Raw genomic sequence first — 22,527 nt, forward strand, 5'->3', positions numbered from 1 at the left:
CTTGAAACATGTCCCATGATGATCTCCCTCCACCTGGAAGGAATGGTCAGCCTAATGAGTCCATAGACGGCTTTCTCCAGTGTTCCCATAAACAGCCAACGGCATCACAGCCAGCAGAGCAGACCATGTACCACAAACATGGCTCCCACTGTTTACGGCTTTGTCTAGGTTAAGGGAATTTTTAAGGGTGTGAGTCCTTGGAGGTTTGAAACACATTCTGCAGAGAGCCAAAGGGCCATTTTAACCCATGTACATTTGCAGTGTGAACACTGGGCTAGTCATATATAAGTTTACATACATCCATACATTATATTTACAGTGTTATCTCAAATTTCTTGCCTCTAAAATGGAAAGATTTGGACTAGATGATAAATAACATTCCTTTGAAAAATTATTTAATATTTAATATTATTAGATGTCATTTTTTTCACATACATTCAAGTGATCTGGAGTCATTCTTAGGGTCTAAAAATAAAAATAAATCTTGATTAAAAAAAAAAAAAACTTCGAAATAATCCTAGAGGGATTTCCTCATGGAAAGGACACAGGATGTTGACCATGTTTAAAACCAGTGATGTAGCTGCCAGTTGTATACCCAGCACCTTAACAGGTGAACTCTTGTAATTTACAGAGCTGGTTTTTCCTGAAATAGCTTTTCCAGAGGAGAAAGAAAAAGAGAAAAAAAGAAAAGAGAAGAGAAGAAAAGAAAAGAAGGAAGAAAGAAAGAGAGACAGAAAGAAAACAATACATTGCTAATCCCACACAAACAAAAACTGGGATGGGAAGAGAGGATGCTGTTTCCAGTTAAGCATGCCAAGTGCTCCAGGTTCAAGGCAACGGCAACAACATTTTCTGAAATCTGACCAAACCTGGACATGTTGCACACAGAGAATAAGTAGTAAGGCAAAAGCGGCCCCGTTTTGAATCTCATTTCATCCAAAAGGTTTCTTCGCATCTAAAAGGAACGATTTTCCTGCAAACAGCATCCTTTTAACATTCCTGTTCCCATGTGAAGCCACTTCTCGTCCGACTTACACACTTGGTTCTCACACTCGCCACCACTCGCTCATGCTCAGATCCGCTCGGCTGGAATTTTAGGCTGCCCACTTATTTGGCTAGAAAATGAAACTTACAATCCCCTTCAGTGGAATTTTGTCTTGACACAGATTCAGGTGGAGCAAACAGTACCCGTCGGCGGTCAGGAGGAAAGCTGCCGGGGGCAGTGGTTACAGCAGGGACCCCTGGTGCAGGCGGCTCACGGATGCCAGTCCATGCACTGTTCGTTGTGGGTTCTCTCCCGACTCTGCTTTCTTTCATTTATCTTACAGGTCTTTACTTATCCCTGGGGCGTAGGCTGCCTCCCTGAGCCATGGGAATTACCGCCCCCCGCCCTGTGCCAGCTTTAGCAGATGGTGAGAAGCAGCCATGCAGAAATTGAAAATTTCCAGGTTAAGCTTAGAGATGTGCAGATGAAAAAAGGCATTTTTTAATGGACAAGTTCATAAATTCTTTGAGGTCTCTCCCATTTTCCCCTTTCAAGGGCCTATTTAAAAACATAGATAAGGTATACGTTAAGCATCCATCTACGCCTCTGAAATCTGCATGTAATTTCCATGGTTTCGATTATTCTCTTATTAGACAATGATAATAATAGATGAATACTCCTACTTCTATTTGATGTTGGAATGCATGATTTCTCTCCAGGGTCCTCTCTTTAATTATATGATGTTACTATATGTTTAAATGAAAGTACATGGCTTACCAGCACATCAGCAGAGCCACAGGGTGGCCGCACGACACGACGTCAGTTTGCCCCCTGCGGGTGTGCTGTGCACAATGCGTGTGGCCATATGCTGCAGACTTGGTGACATCCCATTGCTGTGCTGAGTGACAAAGACAAGCTCTGTCATTAGCCTGGCAGTGCAGAGGGTGCGCGCTAGGTTAACTCAGTAAATGGTCTAACCTCTCTGTGCCTCATTTTCCTCCTCTGGGAAATACCGATGAAAGGAGTAGCTACCTCACAGGGATGGATGCTAATTAAGTAGAATAATGCCTGCAAAGTGCCTCGGACCTGGCACATAGATCTATCTGCAGAATGTCGGCTGAAATACACTAACAGGGATAAACTTTACTGAACTTCCTCTCTAATAAATCAGCCAATATTTTTATAGCTTATTTGCCCACAATTTCTTTTTTTTTTTTACTATTGAAGTATAGTTGATTTACAATGCTGTGTTAGTTTCCAGTGTACAGCAAAGTGATTCAATTATACATATATTTTTTTCACATTCTTTTTCATTATAGGTTATTATAAGCTATTGAATATAGTTTCCGGTGCTGTACAGTAGGACCTTGTTGTTTATCTATTTTATATATAGTAGTTAGTATCTGCTAACCGCAAGCTCCTAATTTATCCCTCTCTCACCCCTTAACCCTTTTGGTAACCATAAGTTTGTTTTCTATGTCTGTGAGTCTGTTTCTGTTTTGTAAACAAGATCATTTGTATCATTTTTTTTTAGATTCCACATATAAGTGATATCATGTAATATTTGTCTTTGTCTGACTGACTTCACTTAATGTGACGATCTCTAGGTCCATCATGTTGTTGCAAATGGCATTATTTCATTCTTTTTATGGCTGAGTAGTATTCCATTATATTTATACACCACGTCTTCTTTATCCATTCATCTGCCGATGGACATGTAGGTGGCGTCCATGTCTTGGCTGTTGTAAATAGTGCTGAATAAGCCAGTATTTTATATGTCATTGCCTGACAGATTATATTATACAATTATCACCATTATAAACATTATGTATTGTCTCCCAACCCAACAATGTGCCTTCCACGAAGAAACAGCCCTTTTGAGTTGTGTTTACTAACTCAATCCCTGGTTCCTAGACGTGTACCTGTCAGTAGTAGATGCTCAATACATATTTGTTGAGAAAAAAGGAATACGTGACTATTAGCTCTTTCATTAGCTTCTGTAGACAGCTGGGAAGTGACTGTCTACACTGGCCGACCTCTGTACTGAGGCTGAACGGTCTGGGCGGTGAGGGGAAGCGGGCAGGGGCGGCCGGGTCCCTGGGCGCAGCAGTGCTCACAGGCTGACGTCTTGGACTTGAATAAGGTCGCCGAGCCCTGAACCAGACCTCAGAGCCACCCACTCACACCAGAGGATGCGCTCTCCCGGGGAGCAGTTTCCTGCTCATTAAACGCTTATTACATGTTCAAGTTGGATAAATCTTCTTATATCAAAAAGAGTTGATATGATGAAGTATGACAGTACGGTGTTTTTTTTCACTTTTTCTTTTACCAGTAAAACCTTTCTTCAAAGGAAAGTCTGAAAGCTGTGGAGGTCCACCGATCGCAGGCTGGTTCCTGCTGTGCTTGCCTCCAGCATCTTAAATTTCTTGGCGCCACTGATGGGGCAAGAAGCCCGTGTGTTTGCCTCAGAGCTCTGGGTTCAAGTCTTAGCTTAGCTGTTTACTAGCTGGGCTCTCTGGCCAAGCTATACAACTTCTATGAACCTCAGTCTCTCCATCTATGGAAAAGGGGAGAAACCACACCAAGCCTGCCAGGGTGTGAAGCATGAGTATTGAGTTCCTGGCACATCATAGGCTCGTATAAAGTGCAGCTTGTACTTCACTGGATTCAGAAATATCAGTGAGGGCATTCCATAGCTCCTGGGGAGAAAGAGAAAAGATCTTCCGCCGTGACATCGATTTTTCAGCAGCCCGACTCTAAACAGAATGTTCCCCGGTCTTCAAGGTGTGCAGAGAACTGGACATGGAGTTTTCTCCAACTGTTTGCTCAGTCATTGCCACTGTAGCTCAGGGGCCTCTAATTGCTGAGAAGGCTGAGGAAGATGCCTGAACCGCAGGACAGACGGCAAAGCCAGGGTCCGTCAGGGGTCTTCCTGAGACTCCGCTCACATGCCGAAGAGCATAGTGCCACACAGAGACATGAATTCCCAGGACAAAGACAGTCATTTTATTTATAAATTACCACGTTATTTTTACATTAAAATGCTGTGTTTCCCAAGCAGGAGACTTCCCATTCGTGCATTTGTTTGGCTAACACTTACTGAGTGCATCCCATGAGATGAGGGCTTTCCCAGGAAATGGTTATACGAAAATGGGCGAGACCCCTTCTGTCCAGTGGAATCTCATGGTCTCCTGGGAGAGACCCACACATAAGGCACTAAATGACCACAGACATCCCCAGTGTCTGGTGGAGGTATGGATAAGGTGCCGGAGAGACCACGTGGGCCGGGTGTTAACTCTGCCCACTGGGTTCAGCAAAAGCTCCACCCAAAAAAGTGACAACAGGGCTGGAGCTTGAAGGAAAGGTTTGAGTTTAGGCTAATGGAGGAAAGGATGATGTGTATCCCAGGAGGAATCACGGGTGTAAGAAATAGAGAATCTATTTCGGTAGTTACTGTGATCCCTGAACCGGCGTCAACATCGCCGGGGAATTTGTTAGAAATGCAGATTCTTGGGGACCCCCCCAGAAACCCTGAGGACTGGGTCCAGTGATCCGCATCTTCACAAGCCCTCCAGCTGAGTCTGCTGCACACTCAACTTTGATGGTATCAAGGGAAGGAAATTAACATATTAACCAAGTATTTATATTTCACATAACACAGAGATACCCAGATATAGATTTGCCACCCCCGCTGCAGCATGTTTCCACAAAAGATCGAAGCAGTCTACAAGATTACACATATCCTAAAAAGGCATAAGATACACAGCCAGAGGAAACTACAAAAGTAGAATGAAAGTAGAAAAGCCATAAAACCATTACTGTTTTATTGTAAATTTCCTGATAAACATCCCAGTATTTAAATATAGACAGAAACGAATTTACCTTAAGAGTAACTGTACCTGCAGGACGAAGTGTCGGCTGCTGAACACAGTTCTGCTAATACTAAGACGAGAGAGGGACTCCCCTCTCAGGCCTCACTCAAGAGATGCTTTCTGCAGGTGTGGATGTTGTCTCAATAGCCAAAACCACACAAGTATAAACACTTGTTCCTTATAACTCCCTTCCACAGGCTTCAAAGCAAAGAGAAGCTCTGTGAAAGGATCCCAATGCGAGGCCTTAACAATGAGGTCAAGTTTGTAGCTCTCAGGCGATCTGACCCACTCACATGTATGTGTGCGCATGACTGGGACATGAAGCTGTACACCAGAGACTGACACACTGTAACTGACTATACTTCAGTTAAAAAAAAGAAAAAGAAATAAAAGCAGAGAACTTACGTGAGAAAACTTCTGATTCAGGTAAAAAAAAAATGGATGGATGGATAGGTAGGTAGGTAAGTAGATAGACAGACAGACAGACAGACAGTCTGGCTGTGAAGCAGATTGTCTAGAATGTGCCACAACACGTTCACAGGACTATTCATCTAGTTATGAGAGACGCAGACAAAAGTAACTGCGTTTTCATCAGAGGCTATTTCGTGGCACTGTCGCGTTGCATTGACTGCCATGTTTTTGCATTTTTCCATTTTCCCTCATGGCTGGCTCTATAGCCCATCAAACAGGTTCCTTCTCTCATCATTCCTCTTTCTCCTAGATTAGTCCACGGCTTGCAGGTTTTTCTCAACTTCGGGGGGACAGGTAGACGCTGATGGTTTTTACTCTTCTCTGTGAAAATTCTGCAGCCTTCTGTTTTACCCCCATGAGGTAGGGTGTCCCCCTGCCCACAGTACCTTCTGGAGAGCTGCTGGTCATGGCTGGTCAAGGTGACCGCATTCTCTTGGCGACTCCCAGGGATAATCCCTCTGGAGGTTTAGCTGAGATAATCACGCCCTCTCCTAGAAATCCAAATGCAGGTAATCCCATGGGGAGCAGATCTCTAAAGTCACAGAGTCAGGACAGTTACCTCCCTACCTGTGTCAACCCCAAAGAATGTTAGGAAGTCTTACATGCACTGCTTCCACAATCTCCACATCCAAGGCCTCCCTGAAGTCCTGTGCCCGCGCCCAACACACCAGTGCTAGCGACGCCCTCCTAGCCATCGCTCAGCCCTTCTCCCCCCTCCGTCTTTTTATTCTCAACAACCATAATGAAACCGCTTTTTAAAGCTTTGTGTGAAGACGAAGGCAATTGTAATGGTGCTACTTCCTGTGACCAAACTGGAGGAGATCTGGATGGTGGTTTTGTTTTTTGTATAATACTGTATCTCTTGAAAGGGCAATGCTGCAAAGGCATTTATTTGTAGGAGCAGACTGACTGAAGGAGGTATTCACAAACAAAATCAAACTGCAGGTGACTAGGACTACAATTAGCGGGAGCGAAACGCCAAAGACTTTCTGTGTATGTGAAGCGGCTCGGCGCGGCGCTGTGAGGCAGAGCTGGTGTAATTCTGCCTCTGCTTATTCAAAGGTGCTCTCACGGTATGTGTATGATTTTAAGCACACAATGCATGAAAATCCTTGGGTGGGGAAGCCTGGAAAAGTGAAAGAAAATAGCAGGCAGTTATCTTCCGCAGCTACAAATTTAGAAGGGGAAAAAATATCCCAAAGTGGGCCTTTTTGGTAAATTTTCTGTTTACTTTTACCATAAAATGGCATGGCTTCATCTGTTAGTCACATTGTAAGGAGAACCGTTCCCTTACCTTTAAAAAATTTTTTTCACTTAAAGACATAAGCCTGTTCAGGATTCATGTAGCTCTTCATTCTCAGTCTCCATAGAATTGGGATTTATTATTAGTAGAGGAAAAAATTACTAATAAAGAATCTGCATCCATGTTGCATAGAATTTTGTTCTGTCTGGAAAAAGCGCCATGTATGTTTAGACTGTGATGGAAACACACATGTGGGCAGAGGGCCGGAAGTGGGGGGCACTGCCCCCCGGTGAGGACATTCTCACCCGTTAGGGGATGACTCCTAATCCCCTTTTAGTCTTCTCTCGTGAACTGCCCAAGCAAGAAATGATTGTGTCTTTTAGATCTTCTTGCTCCTCCCCACCCCCAAACCTATTTTCTTAACTACAGCCAGAGAAATCTCTGGTCTAAGTGTGGCCGTGTCACTGCCTGGTTTAAATTGCTCTTGTGGGGAACCACCACCACCAAAGTCAAGTCCTGTGTTTAGCAAGCTGACAAAAGGTCACCAGGATTCAGGCTTGACTGCCCATCTCACTTAGGACCCGGCTGAAATGCAAGGGTCAGAAAACAAATCACAGAGCTGTGGACAAAGATAAAGGTCCACTTCCTCCCACGCAAACAAGATGCAGAGGAACATGTGCAGGCTGATGGGCGCGCCACATAGCCGGGTCCTTTAACTTGGGCTGCTCCATCCTCAGACCGTAACTTCTACCTCATGGTCCAAGATCACTGCTCAGCCAGCTCTCAAGTCTGAATTCCAGTCAGGGAACCGGTAAATAGGGTATGCCCTTCACTTTAGAGATGTTTTCCAGAAATTGCACACACCATTTTCAATTATACTCCATTAGCTTGAATTAGTCACCAGTGCACATTTAGGGGGGGCTGGGAAACAAGTCAGTTGTTCTGAGAATGCTTCATACACTTCAGTAAGAGAATCTTTTCTGCAGGTCACAGGCAGATGGCGGGGAGCCAAAAAGGTGACTTGACCCTGAAGAGATTCATGGAGACTTCCTCTTCTCCACATCTCCCCAAACCAGAATACAGCGCATGCACCCTGTTCTCCTGAGGGTCCCCCACACTGTCCTTTCTAAAGCAAGTCGTGATCGCCTGGCTGTCAGTCCTCACTGTGGGAGAGAGTGGACACCCTACAGGTGGCTCCTCTCTCTGCATGTAAAGAAAAATCAAGAACAGCAGCTCTAAATAAAGACATGCCCAGAAATCAAAACAAAATAAGAACTTGCCAGCTTTGCAAGACTAGTTCCCTTCCTGTCAGCATCTTCCAATATGTGGTTTGCGTGTCTTTTCCTTGGCGCTAATAAATTACCTGCCTCGAGCATTTTCTTTACGGGGCTGAATGGCTCTTGTTGTAGCCATCGTCTGGACAGCAGTGCGTGTGCCCAGGTATGGGAACTCTCACACTCAGAGCTCACCTCACAGTAGCCAACAGAGTCAACAAATTTCCCAAGCCAAGAGTCAGGACACATGATCTGACAGTAAAATTGAATTCAGGAGGACAACATAACATAATTTTGAAGTCATCGTGAACAAGAAAAACTGAGAGATGATCACCGTAGTCATAGAAACCCTTACAAAGGCATGTTGACTCACACTCCCCACCCCTGCTCAAAAAGGCAGGCACGAAAGACAATTTCCCTTTCTATTTTCAGAAATAAATTTACGGCCATTTGAAAACCTAAGTCCGGGGCTAGCAGCTTCCTTTTCCAAGAATGCAAAAGATAACAAGAATTGTTATATATCTTTTTTCATGACTAGGTCAGGCCTCCCTTCTGGCCATGAGGGATCTGCTGGTTGCACTCGGTTGTCTGCGGCAGCGGACACTGAGCCCCGCATGGGAGGGCTGTTCAGTGAATTCTCTCCGGGGATGCTGTTAGTCACACCGCAGGCTAGAGCGAGTGATGACCACGGATGCCACTCAGGAACATTAATTAGCGGAGGGGAAAATAGAAGTGGCAGAAGTAGGCTGGAAAGGGAGTTCATGAGTAAGGAAAGAGGAAAGTAAAGGAGGAGGGAAGGAGGAGCAGGTCTTCTGGGGTGGGGTCCACAGCGAGTCTTTAGCCTTTGAGGCTTTTAGATCATCCGCTCCTGCTCACCAGGAAGTCACTGAGTGTGTGGCTTGAATTTATTATCACAAATTAATCTATTTTCCTTTTTAAAAGACAAGAGAGTAGAAGAGACTCTAATATTTTCTCTAGAAAAGGACCAAGGTATTAAGTCATTTATCTGGCCTTAACCAGAAAGATAGAGGGAGAATTTAGAAATGTTTATGATCACTTATTGCTATTTTTCATTTGCCCATATCACAGAGAAAAAGGATCAAGATCTCAATATCCAGGGGAAGGTACAGCTCAGTGGTAGAGTGAGCACTTAGCATGCATAAGGTCCTGGGTTCAATCCCCAGTACCTCCATTAAAATAAATAAACCTAATTACCTCCTCACTCACATAAATAAATAAATAAATAAGATCTCAGTATCCTTTTACAAATACTAAGTAAAGAACGACAAAAGTTAACTTACGATGCAGTTGATTACCTTCTATGAAAATATAAGTGCTTGTCGTTAGGCTGAAAATAGCCCACTTAAATTTTAGTAAAAATTACACTGTGTATGTTTAATCTACGGAAATTATCATCACTTACATCATTTGGTAAGTTCATCGTAAAGGCTCTTTGTTTGCTCTGTGTGTGCGCAGGTAACATCATCTTACATGAAATGCCATTCACAAATTAAAGATATCTATGTAAATATTGAATACATGATTTCAAATAATCGTCTACATCTTGGAGTAAATATGTGTAATTCATGTTTTCAACTCTTGCCAGTTTCACATTTTATTTAGCCAAAAATATCTACCCAAGACCCAACTGCTTCAGAAGGAAAGGCTGAAGCATTATTTCATATTTTATATACTGAGATGTATTATGTAGAATCATAAGACTTAACTATGTGACTAATGCAACTGGATTGCTGTTTTTGTTTTTTATTTTTAAGTCTATACTTAAAAGGCAAAAATGTCTTCAACAGGACCTGTTTCATAGAGAGAAACTTCCTCATGCAATGGATTTTTCCATCTAAATTAGTTTGTGCCATGGTTTTGCTTCCTCCTTGCCACAGCCTCCTCAGGACCGTTTTAAGAGCCTTTTCTTTGGCCATCTTGCAATCACTTGAAAATATTTACCAGAGACGTTTAAACCGGGAAAAGGGGATGCCCTGACATTCAGACTAGCCAATTCAAGCCTATTGGTTTCTTCATCAGCTCTCGGTGTGTCGAGAGGAAACTCTTGATTCTCTGGTGACAGAAACACACGGGCGGGTTTTCTCTACAGCTCTGATCTATTTCCCACATCATTAGTTTTTCCAACTCCAATTACCACCTGGGGTGGGGGATTTTTTGCTGTGATTGCTCCCACAGATTTCTAGAGGCAGAGTATGCGAAAGAAGGTACAAAGGCAGATCCAAAAGTTGTAAGTGCCAGAAGCCTCTTTTATTCACGTTTTCCACTCACATTTATGGACTGTTCACTCTGTGTCTACACGGCCAGCCTGGCGCAATGTAGGGAGAGGCAAAGAGGACGAAGCGGCGAGCTGGCCCGCAGGGTGCTCAAGCATTCCAGAGCAGCCAGGGCGTGTGCGGCAGACGCCCTGCAAAGCACAGGGGGGACCAGTTCTCTCTGCAGCGGGGAGCAGCAAAAGCTTCCCAGGGAAACTGAGCCCTTCTGGCCAGCTAGCTTGAGGATTAACATACAGTTAAGAATAAAACCAGAGCAGCAAGGGAAAGGCACAGCCAGTTACTGGAATCCTGCAGGGGAAGGGAGTTTTTCTTCCTAATCATTTTTGAACAGTTTAGCATTTTTATAGTTTTTTTTCTGGGTTTAGAAGCTTTCACCCCTGCTGTCTGTCCTGTATGATTGGAGTGGGATTTCCCACCCTACAGAGGTAAAAGGGCTCTTCCAACAGTGCATTACAGCTGCTTTTAGGGAGAAGTCATGAGTTCTGTCAGAAAACGAACTCAGTAGCACCCTGCACACGCGAAAGAGCAATAGCCATTCACCACGAGAAGCGTTAACCATGGTCCCTCTCTCCTTCATTCCCCCAGGTCCTTGCGGGAGACGGGTCTGGAACCTAACCACGGGGTGTCCATGACCCCCGCGGTTGTGCCCCATCAGCGATGAAAGGGTTATCCAGCAGCCGCAGCCATCACCACGGAGTCACCTGCGATTCCGCCTGTGACTCGCTGTCGCACCACGCAGACCGCAAGCCATACCTGCTGAGCCCGGTGGAGCCCCACCCGGCCGACCACCCCTACTACACTCAGCGCACCTCCTTCCAGGCCGAGTGTGTGGGCCCCTTCAGCGACCCGCTGGCCAGCAGCACCTTCCCGCGCCGGCACTACACCTCGCAGCAAGAGCTCAAGGACGAGGGCGCCCTGGTGCCCCGCAACCTGGCCACCAAGGCCAACCGCATCCCCGCCAACCTCCTGGACCAGTTTGAGAGGCAGCTGCCTCTCAACCGGGATGGCTACCACACGTTGCAGTACAAGCGCACAGCCGTGGAGCACCGCAGCGACAGCCCCGGCCGCATCCGCCACCTGGTCCACTCGGTCCAGAAACTCTTCACCAAATCGCACTCCCTGGAGGGGCCGTCCAAGGGCAGCGTGAACGGGGGCAAGGCGAGCCCCGACGAGACGCAGGCCGTGAGGTACGGCAAGCGCAGCAAGAGCAAGGAGCGGCGCGCTGAGCCCAAGCCCCGCGCCAACGCGTCCCCGGGCTGGTGGAGCTCCGACGACAACCTCGACGGCGACATGTGCATCTACCACGCCCCTTCCGGCGTGATGACCATGGGCCGGTGCCCCGACCGCTCGGCCTCGCAGTACTTCATGGAGGCCTACAACACCATCAGCGAGCAGGCGGTGAAGGCCTCTCGGAGTAACAACGACGTCAAGTGCTCCACCTGCGCCAACCTGCCCGTCACCCTGGATGCACCGCTGCTAAAGAAGAGCGCCTGGTCCTCCACGCTGACCGTGAGCCGAGCCCGCGAGGTTTACCAGAAAGCCTCGGTGAACATGGACCAGGCCATGAAGTCAGAGTCATGTCAACAAGAACGTTCCTGCCAGTACCTTCAGGTACCATTTATGTTGAGGGATGAATGCTTAAAAGTCTACCTGCTGATTGTGTGGTATTTTCTCCTGGTCCTAGTCTTGGCTCTTACTATAAATTGTCTGTATGAACCTGAAAGAATTACTTAGCATTTCTGAGGCTGAGGGCTCATATCAGGAAACAAGCCTGCTAGCAACCTCATCCAGTTATACTGAGATACTAGATATAAAAGCACGCCTAAATAAAGGCAAGGAGTTATTAATGTTTTGTGTTCCTCTTTTGTCTGAGGTATCGTGGGACAGGGAGGAGAGAAAAGGGGAGTATACAGAGTATTTTTAAATAAATCCACCTTTTTACAAAAGTCAGTGATGATCTTTGGAATTTTGGAAAGAGTTTAATTAAATCTACTCAGTTTTTTTGTTTTAATTTAATTCTGCCTGAAGCTATTAGTTTGGGAAAGTTGATCTACATCTTCACCATTGCACTTTTCACACCACTACCAACACTAACCACACTCCCACCCAACCTCCCCCTTCCCAGAGCACAGGGAGTCAGGGTGATGCCCTGTGCCTTGAGGAGGTGGAGATGGAGCCAGTGTGGGGACCTGACAAGCACAGCTGCAGAGATCCAGGACAACAGGGAAGAGGAGGGAAAGGGGAAGCATCTGAACAATAAAATACAATTAGTATCAGCATGCAAATCCCACACACATAAGGCCCAAGGCAGGCCGCTCCTCCTCTTCTACAGCCTCCTGTTTTTCCTGCTGCCCTCTAATCCACTTAAACCAGATTTCACCTGGATAAAAATATCAGGGGAAGAGTCTTTTTCTTTTCTACGCCTCCCTTTAGTATTGTCATTTTTCCCAAGACATAACCTTCCATAAGAGGAACCCTCACATTTTTCTTTTTAAAAGTGTCTTTTTTCTCTGCCCTCCCTCGCTACTGTCATCTTAAAAAAAAAAAAAAAGTTTTACTGGACTATACAATCATGACATAATCATTTCCCACTCTTAAGAATAAATGCAAGGGAAAAAAAAAGCCTTCCACAAAAACATTCATCTTGTTGCTCTCTTTGGATTTCTTGTGACAAACCCGACTCTCTTGGAAATGCCTCCACCAAGCCCAGAGAATATTCTAGGCCGAATACAGTCACTGGGCAAGGATAGTGCCACAGCCCATCCCCAGAGTTCAGAACAGGCCACCAATGCACAGATAGTTTTCACAAACAACACAATATTTCCTACTGAAGGTGGCATGGCTCAATTTACTATAAGGCTGTTTCACGCATAAGTCGTCAAGAACCACTCACAGAATGCCAGAGCTAAAGGAATCGTCTAAGCCACCCTCTTCGTTTGGCATATGAGAAGCTAGACTCAGAGAAAGCTAAAAGCCTAGTGGGTCACACAGTTAGTACGTGGCAGGGGTAGGACTAGAGCCCAAGCCTCTTAACTTACAGAAGTGACCATCATAAGGGTTACAGCTGAAAGCTTTATAAATTCTTTAAGCATCTAGATCTCATCACCTGAATTCTCATCTGAACCTGAGAATAGAGTATTTTGATAAGATATCTGATTTGAAGAAAGGATGTGTGAACTTAGAAGAACCTAGAAGAGGATACATTTTATCTATGAAGGTTCTGTGATTAGTGGCAAAAACAAATTTAATTTAAAAAAAACTTGAACTTTAATAAGTAGTGATGAGATTAGGTAAGAAACATCAGATTAAAGAAGGATACTGTACATGGATCTAGGACCAGCCTTTGTTAGTAACGAAATGCTTTCATGACACATAATTGCCTACTTTCTTCCTACCTTAAATTCATTTTCCTTTCCTTTTTATATCTTTTTGAAGTAAAAATCTCAAGTAGTGGTGAAAAGTGCTAGGATAAGGAAAGAAAGAAGGAAAGTGATACTAACTGAAAATCTACTGTGTACCAGATACTGTAGCAAACGTTTTCACATTTTTGTTTCATTTAATTCTCATAATAATCCTGAGAGCTGGAGATAATAACATACAGTTTTTATAAGAAAAGAAACAGGCTTAAAAATATCAAGTGACTTAATGCCATGCGGCCAGTAAGTTGTAGAACTGGGAATTAGATTTAGGTCTATCTGATGCCAAATAGCTCTTACAAGTACACCCCAACACAACAGTGGAATAAAGGGCATGGAATTGTAAGCAAGGAGGGAAAAAGTCTTTAAAGTAAACATACTATTACTAAAGTTCTTCAATAAAATGAGAATGAAAACTTGAAGATTTAAGTATGGATTTAATATAGTAGCACTATTGGATCTCATAAAGATTTGGAAATTCTATTTTCAAATTATTTGCCTTCTTTTAAGCCAGTGTTTTAAATGAAATATTTGAGGCTTACAGAAAAGTATCAAGAAAAAATACAAACACCCATTTACACCTCACCCAACTAGAGAAATAAAACATTAATTACACTGGTCACATGAGTACCCTCCTTAATCCCATTTCCTTCACTTTCTCCCCAGAGCAATAGCTAATCTGACTTGATAGCCAAAGCACCTTTATCTATAATCCCGGAATTACTGAAAGATTGAGAAAATGTAATGTTTTCTATTCTTCACTGAGCAATAACTTAACCCTAAAACAAGCTAGTTCAACACCTAAAATATAAACTGAGCTCAAAGCCATAGCGTCTTTAGCAAATATTGACATTTACTGAGTTCCTATTCTGTGTAAGACTTTCAAACTGAAAAAAGAAACCTATATTTCAATGTGGGGACATGGTATGTTTAATAAATAAACTAAATGTAGAGCAGTGTGTTCTTCCCAATCAGTGTGCTGAGATGAAGAGTTCCTATAAAGAAAGGGAAGGAGCTGGACGTTCAAAAGGGGAGGGAGGACTGTGGGAAACTCCAGGGAACTGGACGTCCTCTCCAGCTTTCTTCTTGCTTTATAGGGAAGAGAGAATCTCTGTCCTGTAGAAGCTCCTCTCAGGAAGATAGGGTTAGCCAGCCCCTGTCACCCCCTATAAAATAAGTTCATTTATAAGCTCATTCTTAGAGGCAAATTAAGGAACACACAGGGTTTTTTCCCCAGTTACTGTTTCAATTACCAACTAATATTGAAACTGGATGTACAAATGTGTTTGATTTCAACATCACAAAGTTTAGTGGACAAGGCATTGAACTTTAAATAAGAGGTCTATGTTTTATTCACTATTTGCCACCAACAAGTTGGTGATCACTCACTGACTAGTGAAATGGCTTAGAACCATCATTTCAGCTCTCTGGGTCTCCTTCGTCTACTATAAAGTAAGGCACTTGGTCTGGAAGGCCTGTGAGCTCAGCCCACATCTTTAAACTCCTAAGTCACATATGCAGGGCACTGATTAGTGCCATTTTCAAGAGTTGTAAGCCCTAGAGCTCCCATTTAATAAATGCTTAAAGTAGACGTTTTTCCAGTGTTATCTAATTTGCTCTCTAAAACTCTGTGAGGTAGTTTACAGTTGAAGACACTGAGATTTAGTAAATGAGGTTAAGTCACCTGCGCAAGGACGCCCAGCTCACACACGGCAATGTAGCGGGTCGAAGCTGACTTGTCTGCCCGCGCAGCCTGGATGTCTCCATTTACTGTGCCCAGTCCCTACGCCTCCTAAACATAAAACAGAGGAGGAAGCAGCGACATTATATACCCATTATGCTCCAGAAACCACAGAGCATCCCATTTATTTCCTGAAACAACTTTGTAAAATTAGCATTACTATTTATTCCAATATTATGGCTGACAAAACTGAAGCACAAAAGATTTAACCATTTGCACAAGACCTCATGCATAGAAAGTGGGAAAGCTAAGACTTGACCACAGATTTGTCTGAGTCTATAATGTGCTTCAGAAATAGAAATAAATGCATTTTATTCATTTTAATATTTGCTTTATTCTGTAGCAAATGTATGCATTCACTTGCCCTCACCTGTGTGCATGGAGTTAAAAATGCATGTATGTGAAATGTGACCCATCTCAGGTGAGCAATGGAATGACCAAAATGTCCCTAATTTGATTCAAGACAGAACATAAGTTAATATTCACCAATAATAGAGTTCTAAATGCCAACACAGTTCTGATTCTCTCTAGAATTATCACTTAGAAATCATTTAGCTCAGGCCATTGCCACGATCATATAGAAAAGAGAGGTCTGTGGGTATTTGGCCTCTGACATTGATTTAGAAGTAAAATACTGTAGCCTGAAATCATTGCAAGTTCCAGTTAATACAGTCAGTTGGTGCTATGTGCTCACTCACAAGCTGTTTGTAGTTAATTTAAAAAAGACTCCCTTTTTTCCCCCAATATTGTTATTTTTAAATGTCAAGAATCAGATGTCTGCTGTTTAGAACTATTGTACGGCTGCCAGTGACTGTCTCTATCAGGGTTTGGAGCTGGGACATGGATTTGAAGACATTAAAACTGTTTAATTCTCAGCTGAGATGTGGCTGGCTTCTGTACATTTGGAATAGAGCATTTATGGCACATCTCAGGGTAAGTGCTAACCGTTAGGTAAATAAAATAGAAAGGGGGTCAGAGGAGTAAAGAGAGTTTTTGTTGTTGTTTTGTTTTTGCTTTAAGCAAGCAGGATTTTTGCTTCTGTATGTGCCTCTTTATGGAAACGTCGTGTGTTGAGTGACTGGCATAGAAAGCCATTCGGAAGAGCAAGATTTTAGATTTCCAACTGTTAACATAAAAAAAACAAACAACAAAAAACCTCTTGAAATCATGTGTTTTGCATTCATCCAGCAGCAGAAACAGGAAAAAGGAAAGAAAACGCTCTCCGGTAGAAGTAGAGAGAGAGACAGAGAGAGAGAGAGAGGGAGGGAGGGCGAGCGCACACAAGGCAGCCGAGAAAGCAAGCACTCAGAGATGAAATTTTAGGAGAGCAAAATGATCGACCTTTTTAAGGCTGAGTGGGTTTCTTCAGTGTGTGTGCAAGTTTCAAGAAATGGCAGGACTGACCAGGTTTGGGAACAACTCTTTTATTACTTTGTATTTGGTGATAATGTGTTGTTGGTTCAAGTGGGGGTTTTTTTTGGGGGGGGGGTAGTTTTGCTATTTTATTTCTTCTCTAAATAATGGCTAGTATGACTGAAAGAGCTAAAAACTAATTTGTGTACAGATGGTAAGAAAACAGGTAGAGACATCAGATACCTACACATCTGTGTCTCCAAGGGGCTTCATAACATCTTTAACTGACAGGTGATCTAAGGTGCTGAGTGTTACAGGAGGACGTCGTGTGTCTAGTGATTGAAATGTGATCTGTTGTTTTCCATGACAAGAATCCTGAGTGCTTACTGTTGCTTTGCAAAATCAGAATTTCTGGATGGTTGGGGTTTCTTTGTGGATTTTCTTGTGGTTTTGTTTTCCTGTTGGTTAAGTAAGACACCACCAAAGATCACTGAAGAATTATTCATAATTTGCATGAACCCAGGATTATTTTTCAATGCAGGTATAACTGTTTTTCAAAATTCCATTCAAGATTATGTCAGTCTTTGCCCAGTGGGGTGTTCCTTTCCCAGGCTGAGATTTTCCTTCCTCTTGTTTTAGAACAATTTAAATTATGTTAAGCCAGTTTTTAAAAACGACTTTATATGAAATGTGTGGCAGTGCTGAGCAGTTCTGCTAGTGACTTAGGTTACCGCGATGTTTCCTTGCTGTCTTTTAAAAAAAACCATCAACCACATTGATGGTTTTGTACATTCTCAATTTAAACTGCCTTAATAATCCAGCAAAAAGTGTCAAGATTCTTGAATGTGTTTCCTATCTGGCTTGTACAATCTTCTGCCTCTTTTTCCCTGGTCTCAGTAGAGATGTCCTTCTTTGCTGATAGAAAAATGAGGTTACTGACCCTAACTCTGAATGTAGAATTGGTGATTCTGGTAATTCTCTCTCTGATTCTCTGGAGTTTTCATTGCTGCTCACATCCCAGCACTGAGACAGGGGACACAACTGGCAAAACACTGGAAAAGCAGGGGTCCAGAAAGTCAGCGATGGTAAAAGAAAGATCAAATAGAAATGGGAAATCCTTCCTGCAAGTTGCTAAAATAACTTTATTATTCTTGGTCTGCATTTTCATTATTCTAAAGACAGTTTCAGTAACACTGCAAGTGCTTGGTTAGCCACAGTCAGAGGTTTCACGGCACAAGCTTTATGGCCCCACAGAGTCCAGTCCCCTAATGGAAGGTGCAGCACTGCTTAGCACAGAGGACTGAGGAAACCAGCTTTGGATTTCCTAGTGGCCAGTGGACTTTATTTTCTCTTTCTCCATCCTCCTTCGAGGACAGTTTGCTTAGTTGCAAATTAAATACAGGAGCCCAGGGTAAACATTTCCCATGCTGTGGAGGAAGATTCATCCATAATCTCCGGTCCACTTGGGACCACGGCTTTCCACGACCTGACGCAGGGAGCTGTGAACGGTAGAACACTCTGGTGTTTTGTCTGAGGTTTTAGAGGAGCCACTAAAAATATATATGCAATATTGCCAAGCTGGCTTTGACTTGGTGATTAGCTTAGGTTTTTACCATTTGGGTTTTAGGTTCAGAGGCAACAACCTCTCTTAGTATCTGACCGTGCTCCTTGACATGAAGTTGAATCATGGAGAAATTCTGTCTTCATAGCTCAAAACAGCTGAAATCAGAAACTTCATCTGGTTCAAACTACAGTACCTCTTACCAGTCAGATTTTTTTCTGTCATTTGCCAGGATAGCTAGGTAGAGAAAAATAAAAATTGGCCTTTACAGGTCAACTCAGGTTCCTATTAATGAAACCCATGAGGAGTTATAGGACTATACTATGATTTTTATTACTCATTTGAAATTTTGAACCCATAACTCTTCCTGTTGGATAAAAATAACATGCATGTGGAACTTCACATCAGGGGATCTTTATCTGCTGCTCAAAACCATCTTGCTCATCCAGCACCTTCAGGCTGTATCCCTAGGAGCTGGCATTTGGGACATATTAGGACACAGGGAAAGTGCTTTTTTTACTCTGTTTCTGTAAATGCATATTTAAGTGTTTTCATAAATTCTTAGACTGAAACCACGGGAAGAGGGTGCTTTCATTCTTTTCAGTGAATGATTTATTCTCCTTTAACTCAGTCCTGTTTGCAGCTAAAAGGTAAAGATAAAGAGCTACTTACTGTCAGAAAATTAACAAAGGTGAAGGAGGGAATAGAAGGTAAGGGGATACACATCACCTCACTCCTGCGTTGGCCCTGACCGGTTTCTCTTCCACTACTTTTAGCACTTTTATTTCTTGGGGACACTCGTATGACCAAGGAGAGACCTCTTCTGACTCTCTGATCTTTTAAGTTTAAGAAAATACATGACTATCTTTAAAAAAAAAAAAAGTGGATTTTTTTCCATTTCTTGAAGTTTAGCAATATGCCCTGCCTGGTTTCCATTTCTAAAATAGACTTCGAATTACATTCACAGAATGGGTTTTCTGGATGGACAGATCTTTTCTTTCAAGTACTTTAAGTCACTCCTCTCTATCAGTTGGCGCGTCTAAGTCACTGTTCTCACAGAACTGGGAAACTTCCTACAGAATTCAGGCTCCTGCTATCACAGATCTGTCTACGAAGCAGACGGCAGGGTTCTGGACGCTGGGTGCTTGTGGATGGGTCACATACTCATGCTACGTCTGCAAGGGCATTTCTGTGCCCACACTTCTCAGATATGCATTTATACATATGCTTTCTTTGACCTCTGACTCATGACATAAGACCTATGTCAAATGTACCATTTACCCAGTCCATGAAACGAGAATGACCGTGAAGTGAGGAAACAGGTTTTTCATAGATCCCGGTAGAAAACTCATTCCCTTGCTTTTACAGTGATTACATTAAATCTCAGACCATTAGTATAAGCCAGTTAGGGGTGTCCTGCACCCCCGGTGGAAGCTAAGTCCCTTTTATATGAAGGGACATTTGACAACAATGACAGGAAATGACCTCTGTCCCCCTTACTTTTTTAACCGCTGTGTACCGTACATGCACAGGATTGCCTCACTCCTTACTCATTCTACTCTCCAGGGCTCTGAAACTTTAAGGTACATGATTTGTTTTTTGTTTTTTTGTTTTTCAGGAAAATGGTAGTTTTAGAATTCTAGAACCTTCTCAGTGGAAGGCCATCTAGTATACCTCCTCATTCACAAACTCCTCCCTGCACAGTGGACATAGCATCCTCCTCCCTACCTGTTTCTCCCCTAGTAACCCCCTTATGGAAGGATTATTTGAGATTATTCAGTCCATCCCACTCTTTCTAAAAATGGGAGATACCCTAAAGAGATACCCTGATGGTCAGCAGCAGGCTGAGACTAGCACAATCACTGTCCAGCCACAGCCCTGTTCTTTCCCCTGTTATGTCTTAAACATCTTTGAAAACCTTTAAGGCTCTTTTCAAAGACTAGCTCATTCCTTCTTTCTCCATCCTTTTAAGGCAGGGGGGTCAAGGCACAAGGAGGCAAAGAACTGACCTGAAACTTAGATTTGAAGCATGACTGTGGCTTAAAAGATTCACAAGAGAGGAAGACAGCTGTTGTTGAAAAATTACCTGCAATCTGTAACTCTGTGGTTACAAACGGCAGGGTAGTATTTCTAAGTTCTAAAAAAAAAAAAAAGAAATGGGTATGTTTCTCCTGTTACCCCGTCAGTCCCTGCTGCATCCCAGTGGTTTCACTGTGAGGAAGTCATGTACCTATTGTTGACTATTTAGAGCAACGGTTCCTTAAGTTTGTGTGCACAAGAACCACCCTGAGAATGTTTATCAAATGAGGATTTGGGCATCAACCCAAGAGATGCTGATTCTGTAGATGTGGGATGATTCCAGTACAGAGATAATCTAAGAAGCACACTCTAGCCCACTGCTGGGGAAGTGTCAGACTACATTTGTCACTGTATTCACTGAAGGGGGCAGTAGAGTCTAACGGATGACAACATTGGCTTGCCTGTCACCACTGACTTCCCCACACAGCCTGGCGCTCTCTCTACGTAGTACTTCCGTTTCTATCTGCAAAATAAGGATAATGATGTAACTCTTAGGTTTGCTGAGGTCTTAGAAAAATATTTCACTTCAAATGTGGGAAATAAATGAAAAAAGTAGTATGAAATGTTTTGACTTTACAAATCCTCAGATGTCAGGCTTCACCGTTTCTTCAAGTGTTTCATAGATCACTTCTTCCTTTGTATTTTGCTTGATCTAACTTTCATTAAGCCAAGGTTAGCCTGACCATATCTGATTCCGTGGCCAAGGACAGCTTGCCCGTGACAGGTAGCAGGTCTTCATCACAACGCAGATTTCAGGCTTCCTCGCCCCATGTGCCAACTAACCACATAAAGCTTTTGTTTGCAGATGGAAAGATCACAAAGGGTCAGTCTTTTGAAAGCTCGGCCTCAGTGGGTCAGGTTTCTCCAGGACTCGGTATGTGCTGATGGAATGCAACGCGTCCAGCCTCCTCGGGCTTTTGTTTAGACAAAACCTACTTTTCTTTTCATAAGTCTGTCGAGACCCTGCCGCCTTATTCCAGGCAGCTCTGGTGAGCCCACAGGGCAGGTTTAATCAGCAGCGGCAGGTGCAGAGCTTGTCTGCAAGGGGACCTGGCCCACTCACCCCTGGTCCTGCTTCATCTGGGCTCTCTGAGGGGTGTTTCCACCAGCACAGCTTCAGTGGGTGGGAGTCCCGCCACGGCTGGAAGAGGACAACAGGCCCTTGTCCATCACTCTTTTTAGCTCATGACCGAAGTCCCTGATCACTCCTCTCGGCCCTAGGAAGCCAGCTCCATCACAGGCCAGCTGCTCGCCCAGGCTGCGCTACCGGCGTCAGTCTGAGCGCCGGCCCCCAGCAGTAAGTAGGTACAGAGAAAGCCGCTCTCCTAAAGTCCCTGAAAGGCCCCCAGCCACTTGTAATCCTTGGAGAATTCATCTTTTTCCTTCTCCTCCTCTCCTAACTAGCAGAAGTTTAGCTGGTTTCTCGGTAACTCAGGGGGTGTCAGTGAAAGTAACTGTCATTTGTTTGCAAATGAAACATGAACTTTCTGAAAACGAGTCCCACGTCAAGTCACCCCCCGTCACACTCCTCCAGCCTTCTCCCTGGTTTTAGATCGTTTCCTGTGCTCCCGCCTCTTGGAAGTGTTCCACGGCCTGCTGCGCAGACACTTTTAGTCAAAAGCGCCTATAAATAGGTGGTTTTCCCCCTTGCTGCCTTCTCTCTCAGGCTTTCACAAAGGAGGTGAAGCAAATCCACCAGGAACAAGAACTCTCCGTGAGGGCTGTGTGGCGATGCTGATGAAAAATCAGACCCACAGGCTGGAAATCGTCGTGTAGGTCGCTTTGCCATACTTGACTTACACAGTCCCAGCCCCAAAAAAGAAGCATCTCGTTTCATGCCAGGTGATCTCATGAACTGAACAGTCAATCAAAAATGTCTCCTGTGGGCTTTCATGCTTCTTAAAAAATGCTTATTTTTGACTTGGACAATGCCTTTTTTTTAAATCCCAGAATCACCTGTTATTTATTAGATTCGATGGGTAGATAAAGCGATTCCTATAGCTATGCCACCATAGGAAATTTGAAACTCTTTCTTCATTTGTCCTCCAAATTGTCCTTGCTTATGGAGAGTTTCACTGCCTGGCCTGTCTCCTCTCTGTCTCCCACGCCACGCGTCACATCACCCCCACATCTCCCGGCGCGGCATCACGGAACTCCCCGGAAGGCTCCCGGAAGGCAAGGCCATAATCTCAGCCTCCCCTGACGGCAGTGAAACGGCCCTTAGGACGCAGACACGTG

At 43.8% G+C, this 22,527-nt stretch overlaps 1 protein-coding gene across 8 annotated transcripts in view; it reads left to right on the plus strand.

The window, feature by feature from the left end:
- DLGAP1 (DLG associated protein 1) overlaps positions 1–22,527 on the plus strand; it is a 383,227-nt gene that overhangs the window by 144,090 nt on the left and 216,610 nt on the right. For 3 of the 8 annotated variants that reach the window (XM_074352497.1, XM_074352494.1, XM_074352499.1), the window contains exon 1: positions 16,137–16,229. In XM_074352497.1, the coding sequence (XP_074208598.1) occupies positions 16,137–16,229 (93 nt within the window). Of the gene's footprint in view, positions 1–10,724; positions 11,751–16,136; positions 16,230–16,566; positions 16,731–22,527 lie in introns of those variants that run through there. The other 5 variants (XM_074352496.1, XM_074352492.1, XM_074352498.1 and 2 more) reach the window with 3 other exon arrangements.

The sequence above is a fragment of the Camelus bactrianus genome, chromosome 24 (genome assembly GCF_048773025.1).
Source record: "Camelus bactrianus isolate YW-2024 breed Bactrian camel chromosome 24, ASM4877302v1, whole genome shotgun sequence".
Classification (NCBI taxonomy): domain Eukaryota; kingdom Metazoa; phylum Chordata; class Mammalia; order Artiodactyla; family Camelidae; genus Camelus; species Camelus bactrianus.